At 43.6% G+C, this 12500-nt stretch overlaps 1 protein-coding gene across 1 annotated transcript in view; it reads right to left on the bottom strand.

Moving 5' to 3' along the window:
• Window positions 1–12500, bottom strand: part of myo10l1 (myosin X, like 1) — a 68963-nt gene that overhangs the window by 22710 nt on the left and 33753 nt on the right. Inside the window, exons 4-19 of the mRNA XM_062527580.1 lie at window positions 11260–11447; window positions 9667–9801; window positions 9173–9297; window positions 8477–8490; window positions 7171–7255; window positions 6783–6889; window positions 4775–4904; window positions 4418–4536; window positions 3913–4059; window positions 2878–2978; window positions 2718–2784; window positions 2378–2470; window positions 2202–2270; window positions 1911–1993; window positions 1616–1724; window positions 1269–1349 (exon numbers count right to left, since the gene is read on the bottom strand). Of these exons, the coding sequence (XP_062383564.1) occupies window positions 1269–1349; window positions 1616–1724; window positions 1911–1993; window positions 2202–2270; window positions 2378–2470; window positions 2718–2784; window positions 2878–2978; window positions 3913–4059; window positions 4418–4536; window positions 4775–4904; window positions 6783–6889; window positions 7171–7255; window positions 8477–8490; window positions 9173–9297; window positions 9667–9801; window positions 11260–11447 (1653 nt within the window). The remainder of the gene's footprint in view (window positions 1–1268; window positions 1350–1615; window positions 1725–1910; window positions 1994–2201; window positions 2271–2377; window positions 2471–2717; window positions 2785–2877; window positions 2979–3912; window positions 4060–4417; window positions 4537–4774; window positions 4905–6782; window positions 6890–7170; window positions 7256–8476; window positions 8491–9172; window positions 9298–9666; window positions 9802–11259; window positions 11448–12500) is intronic.

The raw sequence follows: 12500 nt of genomic DNA on the forward strand, positions 1-12500 counted from the left end.
TGCAACACAGCTAGAATGAATGACTGTTAAAGTGGCAGAAGTTGACTCAGCAAGGCTGACCTCAACATGTATGCCTTTAAACAAACAGCTCTCCATGTCTCCAACAACCTCTGGGCTGGCTGCTCTTTGTTTGACTCCCTTGTTCGGGGTGGTCTACCCTGTCTGGCGTTAAGCCTCTCTGGGTCAACTACAGCATCTGCAGTGTGACTGAGCACTCTTATCGACTGTTGGAGTGTTGGCACCCCACACAGACACACACACACACACACACAGACACACACACACACATGCACACACACACACGCACACACACACACGCACACACACACACACACATTATCAGATCCTATGCACAACTGAGGCAGAACAGGATGACAAATCTCCAGTCGCTGATTGGTTGGCTGCTCCCACCAGCTAGATTTGACCCATAATCCTCTTGGGTGAGCATTAAACAATGAAGCCATTTATTTCACGCCTGGATGTTTATTTTTGAGTCGCTCGGTTGGGAGTGAGAGGATCCTTATCCACGCTCTGTCACCAGGCGTCTCTCTGATCGGATGCTCGTCAGCTCTGGGGTGGAAGTGAAGCATGCTGGGATAATGCGGAGGAGTGAGTGCTCATGTAGGGGGTCAGGTAGAGGACAAATACAACTAGCACGCCAGAAAAGAAGAGATAACATTGGCACACTGACAGACTACACTCCTTTAACTTTCAATAGGTCTTAATTAGGTCAGGGTAGCATGAAAACACATTTCCATCTCACCTGACTAGAAACGACACTTGACTGTTTAAAAACAGCACTTACCGATGCACTTACTGCATTTTACCTTTAAAAAATTTTCATAGAATTGTTGTGAGAATTGCTTTAAAAAGCTTAAACTGTTTACCATGTCGCTTTGGCTAAAAAAGAGTCAGCCAAATGTAATAAAATATAATGTAAAACATACTCATACATATCTTAAGTCCAGATAGGCCATTTGATGTCCTGGCTGTTGCTGAATTGGTCCGTACATTACGTAGTTCAGCACTATGGCCTGAGTGAGAGTGGCGCTGGTGAAGGACATACCTACGGGCTGTCTCATGGCCATGGCTCCTGTAGCATAACTGGCTATAGCACTCCTACCATATTCAGGTCAGAAGTCCAACCCAGGTCATCTCCTGATCCACCCCATCTCTCTCTCCCTCTCACTTCCTGTCCGTTTCTCCCTGTCCTATCAGAATGAAGGCAAAATGCCCCAAAATCACATGATTTTGATCACATGACTCACCTTCTCCATGTTGGGCTTGATGCAGCGGACAAAGAAAGGGTTGGAGACACTCAGGGTGGCCATCAGAGAATGCAGGGAGTCCTGGGGGACATGAGTGACAAGAGGGGGAACCAATCAGAAATGACAAGCCATCAGATCTGTTAGCTGTTCAATAATTAATGCAAACTGGCGAGAGTGACTTGAATCGTGATGAAATATTGATTAGTTTATTAGATTATTAGATTAGATATTAGATTATATATTTATTAGACAGGACTAGACTCCACAAATGTGAGGCCTGATTTGTAGTTACTCAGTCAGACACTAATGGGGGGAGGAGCCGTAGAGAGGAAGTAGGCGGGGCTCACCCTGAACTGGGAGCTGACGGTGGGCTTGCGGCGTGCGGTGCCCATCTTCAGCGTCTCCTCGCTGTTCCTGCTGGCCACTTGCTCAAACAGGTCATAGATGAAGTCCAGCCTGGGGCAGGAACAGGAAGAGCATTTAAGGACCACGACGTGTCTCACTCGTGTGGGGCAGGAACATGAACAGCATTTAAGGCCCCCATGTGTGGGGCAGGAACATGAATAGTATTTAATGAGCACAATATAATGTACAATAGTGGGCTTGTATAAGTGTGTGTGTGTGTGTGTGTGTGTTTCTCACTTGCTGTCTTTGAGCATGTTCAGGATGTCATCTCTGAAAGTGTCCCTGTTCTTCTCGAGGATGCCTCTCGCATCATACAACACCTGAGACAGGTACAGCATGAGAGAGAGAGAGAGGGTGCACATGAGAGAGAGAACAGGAGCGAAAGAGAGAAAGAGGAACCAACACAGACAGTTAAAATATTACAAAGCAAAAAGCAACCTTCTGACACAAACAGACACAAACAAAACACACACACACACACACACACACACACACACACACACACACACACACACACACATTCTTTACCTCTCCTGCATAGTGCTTGATGCCAAACTGGTAGTCTGCGACTCTGGGCTTCACATAGTAAGGGTTGGTCTGAGGAGAGGAGTACACAGTAAGGAGTCAGACCATGCTGGTAAATGAAGATAAATGAAGATAAATGCTAATATATAATATTATAATTATTCTCATGTGTCTCTTACGGCGTGTCTACTGTGTAGTTTCTCTAGCAGGGTGAAGTCTGTGCCTTTGGGGAAGCGGCTCTCCTCATTAATCAAAGCCAGCATGCCCAGTTTCTGCAGAGAGAGTCCAGACATGACCAGTCAAACACAGACCCCAGGCAGCGCATAAACATATCAGACATGACCAGTCAAACACAGACCCCAGCGCATAAATATATCAGACATGAGCAGTTCAGCACAGAACCTACAACATCAAGCCATAAGGGATTAGGAATCCCAGTCCAGACAGTAAAGATCAAAGTAAACTAACGTAGATCAGAAATCATTCACATCAATCAAGACCAGTGGAAACTGAGTTTACCTTCTCAATCAGATCCAAGCATTCAGCATTATCCATCCAATCAATGGCCTCCCACTGAATACCTTCCCTGAAGGACAGGAAGAGAAAAGCTTTAGCCGACACACACACACACACACATACACACACACATACACATACACAAATTCTTCTCTGCACAAACCTGTTATATTCTAGCTGCTCCAGAGAGAAGATGTGCTTGTTGAAGTACTCCTGCAGTTTCTCGTTGGCGTAGTTGATGTTGAACTGTTCAAAGCGGTTCACCTATGGTACACACACACACCAACACAATGCTAGTTGCAACTTTGTGTGATACAGTGAAAATGCTGACTATGTTTCAAGTCTTCAGTTTGAGTCTTCAGACCTACTGTTAGAAACAGAGGTTCGTTAAGAAGCTCTTAAGTGCTAAGAACTTCTTACGAGCGCTCTAAGAACGTTCCAAGAACTCTCTTAAGAAGTTCTTAGCACTTAAGAGCTTCTTAACGAATCTGGGAAACGCAGCCCTAGTCTTTTAAACATGTTTTGACAGTCGTTTTAGACAACATTATCACACACCAAAATTATATATCAATAGGGTTGTAGGTGGCTGAGTTGGACCTGTAGCTGACGTTATCTGGAAGTAGAAAGGTCCTGTGACCTCACCAGTCAGCTCATCAGTGATCATGTTTATATAGACATAATATCATGATTACTGACCTTATTCAGAACAAGACAATATTGCCATTATGGGGGTTAGATGAGTAAATGATAGAATATTCCATTCATATTCCCATCTACACGTAACAAAGCATCCATGTCTATAGACGTTATTACTAGCATAGACATTTCAGTTGAGGTGTTTCTTGAGGTTGTAGCTCAATATCTCAGAACTACTGAAAACGTAAATAGAAGCTTATCATTCTAAGAGGATGGTTTGATTCTGTCTGATTATAAAGTTTCTGCACTGAAAATTGTATTCTTTCTATTGCGATTAAGGTGAATACATGCATACAATGCACCTCAATGTTGTGACTAAGACCGCAATACTCCACGTCTTAATTTGATTATTGATCATTCCGACTATGACTTTATTCAGGTTCAGGCCATCAGAAAATGCTGTTTACATGGCAGCTTCTTAGGTGGAATATTCTCTTAATATCGGTTAATATATTGTGTTACTATGGAATATTATGTCTACCTAAATAATCAGTGATCTCACCTCAAAGTTCTCGAAGCCAAAGATGTCGAGGATGCCGATGGACTTGAAGTTGTCTTTGCCTTTGATCTTCTGGTTGATCTTCAGGATAATCCACGAGAAACATTGGGAGTACAGCGCCATGGCAACAGAGTCTCGTGAATCTATTGCCTGCAAACCAAAAGATACGCAGTCAGTTTGAGTATGTGCATCATATATGTGTGAGTCTTCATAAGCTTACAAGTTCATGTCACATACAGCTACTGATGTAAATAAATGACTACTTGATACAAGGCTTGGCCACCCCTTGTTTCATTCTGGGGTTTGTGGTAGTCATAGATGATATCTTCACACTTCATAAAGCTACAAATTTAAGTGTATCAATTAGAGTAAGTATAAGTGTGCATGTGCATGAGTGTGTATATGAATGTGCTTGACTCTGTGTGTCTGCACAAGTGTCTGAGTTTATGCGATGTGGGTGTTGTGTGTGTGTTTATGTGTGAGCATGTGTGTGTGTGCCTGTTGTCACCTGTTCTATAGTGAGAGGTGAGCAGATCTCCTCTCCCCTGAGGATCATGGATCTTTGGGTCAGAACCTCAGAGAGCTGAAAGGTATCCAGACCCAGCAGGTCACTCACGTTACTGACCACTGAGACACAGAAAGAGAGGGCAGAGATTAAACAACACACACACACAAACACACACACACAGACAGACACTCTCTCTCTCTCTCTCGCGCACACACCCACCCACCCACCCACCCACCCACACCACACACACACACACACACACACACACACACACACACACACACACACACACACACACACACGCACACACACACACACACACACACACACACACACACACACACACAGGGTGGCTACCTTGTTTAGTGGTGATCTGAGCGCCCCCTGCTGTCATGAACTCTACATTGCCCAGCTGCAGGACTCCAGACAGGAGCTTGAACATGTCTCTGCTCTCCTCCTCCGAGAACTCCAGCACCTTCAGAGCCTCCTGCACACGCACAGAAGAGAGAGAGAAGGAATGAGAGAGAGAAATTAGAGAGAGAGGGAGAGAAGTAGTTGAGCTTTTTTGTCCTTTTATGTATGTAATTGAGCTTGTCAATTATTACTACAGCTCATGTTACAGTTTTTGCCTATTGCTTACACACTAAAATCAAATGCTTACACCAAAGCCTCAATACCTCAACCTCTTGTATTATACTTTACACACAGTGTAACCATAGCTTAAACACATTCTCTGCTTTGCACATTGTTTGCAATTCTGCAAAACACTTTTTGCGAAACACTACACACGTTTTCTTACATTAGACACTTTGTGCAAAAACAAAATCCCCTGGTATCATTGGGAAAACACTTTGTTCAAAATGTAAAACTCATCTGGCAATTGTAGGCACTTACTTATACACCTGAAAACACGTGCACAGAAAACAGAGCACCAATCGGTCTGAACCTTAACACTACAAATAGGCCTCCAGTAAGCCATGTTGAGAACTTTGCAAGCATGGAGACAATTCATATATCAAAATTTGTATACCTGCCCCCTTACAGCCCCTAAATGCAATTGAGGAAATAGTTCTGCATGGTGGTGGAAAGTAAATGATCGCCAACCACACGCCCGCATACCTCTTCTGCAGGCAATGTGGCAAGAGGCATGTGGAGACATTGGGGATCAACCCCCCCCCATTGTATGTGTGTATGATATTGCACCCCCCCCCCAGCCCCCACCACATACACACTCACATGCATACACACACACACACACACACACACACACACACACACTCACACGCACATGTGCACACACACTGACATACACAGTCACAGACACACACATACACACACACACACACACACACACACACACACTCACACGCACATGTGCACACACACAGACATACACAGTCACAGACACACACATACACACACACACACACACACACACACACACACACACACACACACACGCAATACCAATATATATTTTGTTGCTTTTTTCAATCGCAAATGTTCCAGTCATTTTTTTTACTTTTGTTTTGTTGCTATATTTGACTTTTCTATTTCTCTTTATAACTGTAAGAATGTTAGTTTTTTGTAAAAACTCTTGTTTTGATTACTGCAGAAAATCTACTTTTGAGTTTTTACAGAAGATGAGGTCTGAGAAAATGACTAAATAAAATACAAAAATAGAAACACAGACGGCAGTGTTTTCTATAGAGTGCATCAGTGTGTTACTGGTGATATAAGGGTAATTCAAATGGTGCTTGTGTGTATAGTTTTGTTGCAAGAATTTAGTTTTTAGAAAGGAGTGTTATGTTTTGATTGCAGTGTTTCATTTGGGCATAGATGTGAGTTGTTTATCCCCAAGTGCTATGTGTTATATAGCTGTGTGTAGAGTTTTGAAATAATGAGCCAAATTCTGCAAAACGTGTGTAAGCAATAGGCAAAAACTGTAATAGAGAGAGAAAGAGCGAGAGAGTTATTATTGTTCTTTCAGGTCAATGTGTGAGTGTTGAGCAAACTCTAGCTGAAATCTGCACTCCCCTCCTCCATCCCCCTTCATCTCCTTTATCTCACTCTATTACTGTATTCTCTCTGCAGCGCCGCTGGTGTCCCGCCGTGACGCTGTCAAACACCTGCTTATCAGCCACCATCAGGGTGACAGGCTTGTGTAAAGTCGGTATTTTTGTTATTGCTCCCTCTTCTTCTTCTCTGTCTCTCTCTCTCTCTCTCTCTCTCTCTCTCTCTCTCTCTCTCTCTCTCTGTCTCTCTGTGTCTCTCTCTCTCTCTCTCTGTCTCTCTGTGTCTCTCCCTCTCTCTCTCCTACTGTGTTGCTATCCCTCTGGGGACTGTGTGGTGCTGGTTGTCTCACCAAAACGCTGTCAAACAGCTGCTTATCGTCCAGACTCCTGTCCTTCATACAGCCCGACTGGCTCAGGTAGTGGAACGACTCTGGAGGCTCCGTCAAGAAGTACGTCTCTGCAGGAGAGAACACACACACACACACACACACACACACACACACACACACACACACACACACACACACACACACACACAGAGTGACAGACACAAAAGCACACAAATAAATCAACAAATGATAGATATCATGACATAGACAAGTGGAAGATTGTGTGTATTTGTGTATTTGTGTATTTGTGTTTTTGCGTGTGTGTGTGTGTGTGTGTGTGTGTGTGTGTGTGTGTGTGTGAGTGAGAGAGAGAGAGTTTGAATTTGAAGGCACCTCTGTGTGTATTTACCTTTCTGAGTTTTGTCAGCTCCAGCTAGAAGTGCATAGAATATGTGATAGTTCCTCTCCCCTGGGTTCTGCCGCACCACTCGATTCTGAAGAGAAAACACACCAAGCAGCTTTCACCTATCAAATATGAATGTGCTCCTGCGCATGTGTGTGTTTGTGTGAGCATGAATGTACGTGTATGTATGTGCATGTGTCAGTATATTTGTATGTGTGTGTGTGTGTGAGCATTAATGTATGTGTATGTATGTGTATGTGTGTATATGTGAATGCACGTGTTCTTGGATGGTTTCTGCGTGTGCATGTTAGTGTGTATGTGTGCTTGTGTGTGTGTGTGTGTGTGTGTGTGTGTGTGTGTGTGTGTGTGTGTGTGTGTGTGTGTGTGTGTGTCTGTGAGCATGCGTTTGTTTGCCTGCATAGATGGTGGTTTTGTGTTGTGCTGGCTCTGAGAATAGCTCAGTAATAGCTCGGAGTGTTTGACTGAGACAGTATAAAGTGGCTGGTGGGCGTCTGTTCTATAACTGGAGCCGCTCCAGCTGGGCTTTGGCACCGTGCAATCAGACACAAAGCACCAGCAGTGAGAGAGAGAGGTGGAAACAACATCTTTATAAGCCTCTAGGCACCTAACTGGCTTGCATGGAGGTTGTTACACACAAAAAAAAGAATTTGAAATAAGATAGTTTTTAGTCCAATTGTGGTTCACAGATCTGTCTGTTTATGGAAAATAAATTCCTATCTTTTTGTATTTGAACTACTGTCTCCTGCCCCCTTCTTCCACACCAACTCATCCAGTGGTGCTCCTTCCTAAACGTGGGGAGGGGACTAAATGTCAGTGGTGGTGTGTGTGTTCCTGTTGGGCTTGGTTCAGCTCATTATGATGCCCTTTTGTAGTGAATCTCGTAAATTTAGTGAGCTGAATGATGTCCGTGCTTTCAACCTCAAGCTAGAGTGTGGAGAGTGATCTGACGCAAAATGGCCGCCTTGTATCACCCAAGTGGGTGACACTGCTGGAGGTTGAGGTGAAGTTTCCTCCCGTCATTGTACAGTGTTTTGGGTTGATAATGCATTATATAAATGTAATGGGTTATTGTTGTTGCTAGTGGAAGAAAAATGTAAGCAACTGAACTGTCCCTCCAGATGGAGCAAACAGGAATATGTCTTCTCTACAGCCATTTTGGATTTTGATTGGATTATTATTATTTTATTTTTTTTAAAGAAAAATATGACTATATTCAGTAGATTACAGCTGCATAATCTCACACATTGGTAAGATTTTATGAACAGGATCCATTCCTTAGTTAACAAGGTACCTTTTCCAGCAGATCTGAAAGGAGACAGATTAAGGAATAATAACGTCATAGGAAGGCAGCATTGCAGTCACAGTAATAGGAACCATGCCAGTATACAGTAAGTCACAACTCTTTGTCCATCACACATTCATCACAGGTATTTGAAACCTTTGGGGACTAGCCCGATTGGTTGAGGCATTTGTGCTGAGTCAGTGATTGGCTACTGTAGTTGCTGTGCCTTAACGATTGGCTGAGCGCACTGTGGTATGGCTTTGCTGATTGGCTGATGTATAGCAACTGCACTGCAGTTATTGGCTTGTAGCTGGTATTTGTGTGGGTGTACAGGCACAGCTTGTGTGAGAGAACTGCATGTGTGTGTGTGTGTGTGTGTGTGTGTGTGTGTGTGTGTGTGTGCATATGCATGTTTGATTTCTAGGAGATACTCTTTAAAGGAATGAGAAAAAGACAGAGAAAAACAGGACGAGAAAGACAGAGGCGAGTGGGTGGGTGGGTCTGGGTGTATGTAACATTAAACAGCTGAGCCAATGTCAGAGCTGTTTATGTTTGTATCTGTGTACGTGTGTGTGTGTGTGTGTGTGTGTGTGTGTTAATGAGTGGATGTGCATGTGTGGGCATATACAGTATGCACCCATGTGTGCGTATAGTATATGTGTGCCATTCACTGCATTATTGCACGCAACAGTGCGAAGAGGATACAGTCGACGATGCATCCTCCGTGGATGTTCCCACTCTCGGAGAAGTGCAGCATGATGAACTTCCCGAAGCGGCTGGAGTTGTTGTTGTACACGGTCTTGGCATTCCCAAACGCCTCCATGATGGGGCTACACAGAGACAGGCAGCAGGAAGGGAAAAGAACACAACATCGTTTAGGACAACAGTGGACAACTTGTGATTTTGTTTTTGTTGTTGTTTTGTCACTATGACTACCTCAGTGTGCAGTGTTTTTTCTAAATGGGTGTATGATTTTGGCATGTGATCATCTGTGCATTTGTCTGTGTGTGTGTGTGTGTATGAGTGTGTGTGTAATGGGTATATATCCATGTGAGTGTGTGTGTGTGTGTGTGTGTGTGTGTCTGGGTGTGCATGTACTGTATGTATGTTTGTATATATGCATCAAAGTATGTGACATTCGTGTGTGTATGTATATGTGCAGGTGTGTGTGTGTGTGTGTGTGTGTGCGCAGCACATACCTGCTCTGTACGATGGCCTGCTCCACTCGTGTGCTTCTCTCTGATGGAGGAGTTCCTGCTGAGTTCTGGCTCATCACTGAGAGGAACTGCAGCAGCAGCTTCGTGCTCTCTGTTTTACCTGCACCACTCTCTCCACTACACACACACACACACACACACACACACACACACACACACACACACACACACACACACACACACACACACACACAGACACAGACACAGACACAGACACACACACACACACACACACACACACACACACACACACACACACACACACACACACACACACACGCACACACACACACACACACGTAGACACAAGCTGACATTAGCCATTTTCAACTCACTAAATTGAATCAGGATGGTCTGAAATATGATCTCCTTATGCATTAGTATTGGCTATCTCACGAACGATCAGCCACTCAATTCAAGCTGATTGGATTACGGGTGAAAAGTGCCTACACCTTTCGGTGCTGTTGGTTAACACACTGTGCCTGCCTCCACAGCCAAAGCCACATTAAGAGTGCCATTCACATACAGTACTCTGGATGAAATTCAGTCAGCATTAAAGAGTCTTACTGTATTTCAAACTACTACGCTGTTGTGTCTATATGGATGGAGTAACAATACTGTGTCTATCTACTGTATGCACTTAGTTAATTAAGTTATGGGTGGATTTATGGCTTCTATGTCATACTATAGTATATTATAGTATTTGTTTATTTTCATTGTTTATTTTCATTTGTTTTTCATTTCACTGTTCACTGTTAATTGTATTGTTTATTTGTAAGATGCTTTGGACAAAAGCGTCTGTCAAATACCATAACCATCTTCATGACACGCACTGAAAAGTAAAACAGATGTGTTGGCATTGACTGGGTGTTTCTGCTATTCTACTTACTGTAAGCAACTTCCAATGTGCTTTTCAAGACATACAGTCATGTTACCTTCACCACTTATCAAAACAAGGTAGCCAGCTCTAATTTGATGGCCTGTTTTGCGTCTTATTGCATTGACTACTGTGGGAGCAGCCCAACTCTGTTTGATAGTCTGAAATGAAAATCTTTTCTGCTTTTTTTTTTTTTTAACACAAGCATAAGAGCAATCCTGACTTAACCCAGGGGGACGATGGGGAACCACAAACACATGCACCAAACATTTCGAGAAAGCACCCACATGTGCAGAGCTCAGGCTATGGGCTCAACACACAGTCTCCCAGTCAGCTATGCCAGTGTGTCAGTGTCCCACTCTACTGCATATTATCCCACTCTGAAGGGGTTTACAATCTGCGTTGTGGGGACAGTAAACAGCATCAGTGTCTGATTGCTCTGATAACAATTGCTGGCCATGGCGTGTATGTGTGTGTGTGTGTGTGTGTGTGTGTTTGTATGTGGGTGTGTGTGTATGTGTTGAAGGCTTGAAGCGTGTCTGATATGTGTGTTTGAGTGTGTCTTCTCTCGTCTGATCAGCACAAACTGATCATATACCTTCCACAGTAGACTCAATGGCGAAAGAGTGTGTGTGTGTGTGTGTGTGTGCATGTGTCAGTGGGTGTGTGTTTGTGTGTGTGTGTGCATGTTCTTTTACCTAATCAGCACACACTGGCTGTCGTGTCTCTTCCACAGGCAGCGGTAGCACTCGTTGGCCACAGCGAAGATGTGTGGGGGCAGCTCCCCCAGGTGGTGCTGGCTGTACAGCTCCACTGCAGACGGGTTGTACAGGTCTGGGATCTGCTTATAGGGGTTCACCGCCGCCAAGATGGAGCCGATGTTGGTCTGGAGACAGGAGGGAGGGAGGGATAGATAAGGACAAAAGAAAGAGATATGGAAAGAGATAGGAGAGATAAAGAGAAAGGGATAGAGGGAGGGGGAGGTAGATAAGGAGAAAAAAAGAGAGTGAGAGTGAGGTAGGGAAAGCGAGAGATCAGGAGAGATAGAGAGATAGAGAAAGATACAATAAAAGGAAAGAGAGGTAAAGAGAGAAAAGGACATGAACAGAGAGAGAGAGAAGAAAGAAGAACATGAGAAGGAGAGAGGAGGTCAGTCAGGGCAGGAGAGGGAACAGGAGAAGGAGAGAGAGATGGAGAGAATAAGAGAATAGAGTGAATGCATGTGGCAGGAAACAGATGAAGGGACACAGAAAAAGAGAAGAAAGAAGAGAAGACAAACACAGAAAGCAGGTTATTATGATTAGAATCATTACTACTGGTGCTGCTGTTCTCATTGCTGGTGATCATAGGAGTAGGCGTAGAGACTAGAGGATGAACTGATAGAGAAAGAAGAGATGGATGAAGAAGGGATAGAGATGAAAAATGAGAGAGAGAGAGAGAGAGGGAGGATGAGGGATTAATCTACAGTATAAACATGTGTTTTCTGTACTCCATCAGAATGTGTATCAGGTCACTAAATCCATGAAAAAACACACGCAAAGTCGGACGCCTGGACACACACACACACACACACACACACACTTGAATAGCATAAGGTTCATGGGTCCATAGAGATCTTTGGGTCTGATGAGCTTATTGGTAAATCCCCTTTAAAGAATAATAAATCATCCAGTGGAAATTAGGTCAGATATGAACGTCCAACTTACAGGCTAAAGCAGAAGATGACAAAAAACACTACATCACTGTTAGGTCAAAGAGCTTGAATAAGTCAAGTATCTGGACTATTAAATCAGGAGTCATGTATTTCTTCATCTACATGCTTTTGTTTCACTGGCATCCATCATACATACAGGTAGGTACACATTTTACTGTAATTAGTTTAGTGGAGGCTCATAGAACATGCACGTGTCTATATGTGTGTGTGTGTGTGTGTGTGTGT

The sequence above is a fragment of the Sardina pilchardus genome, chromosome 23, assembly GCF_963854185.1.
Source record: "Sardina pilchardus chromosome 23, fSarPil1.1, whole genome shotgun sequence".
Classification (NCBI taxonomy): Eukaryota; Metazoa; Chordata; class Actinopteri; order Clupeiformes; family Clupeidae; genus Sardina; species Sardina pilchardus.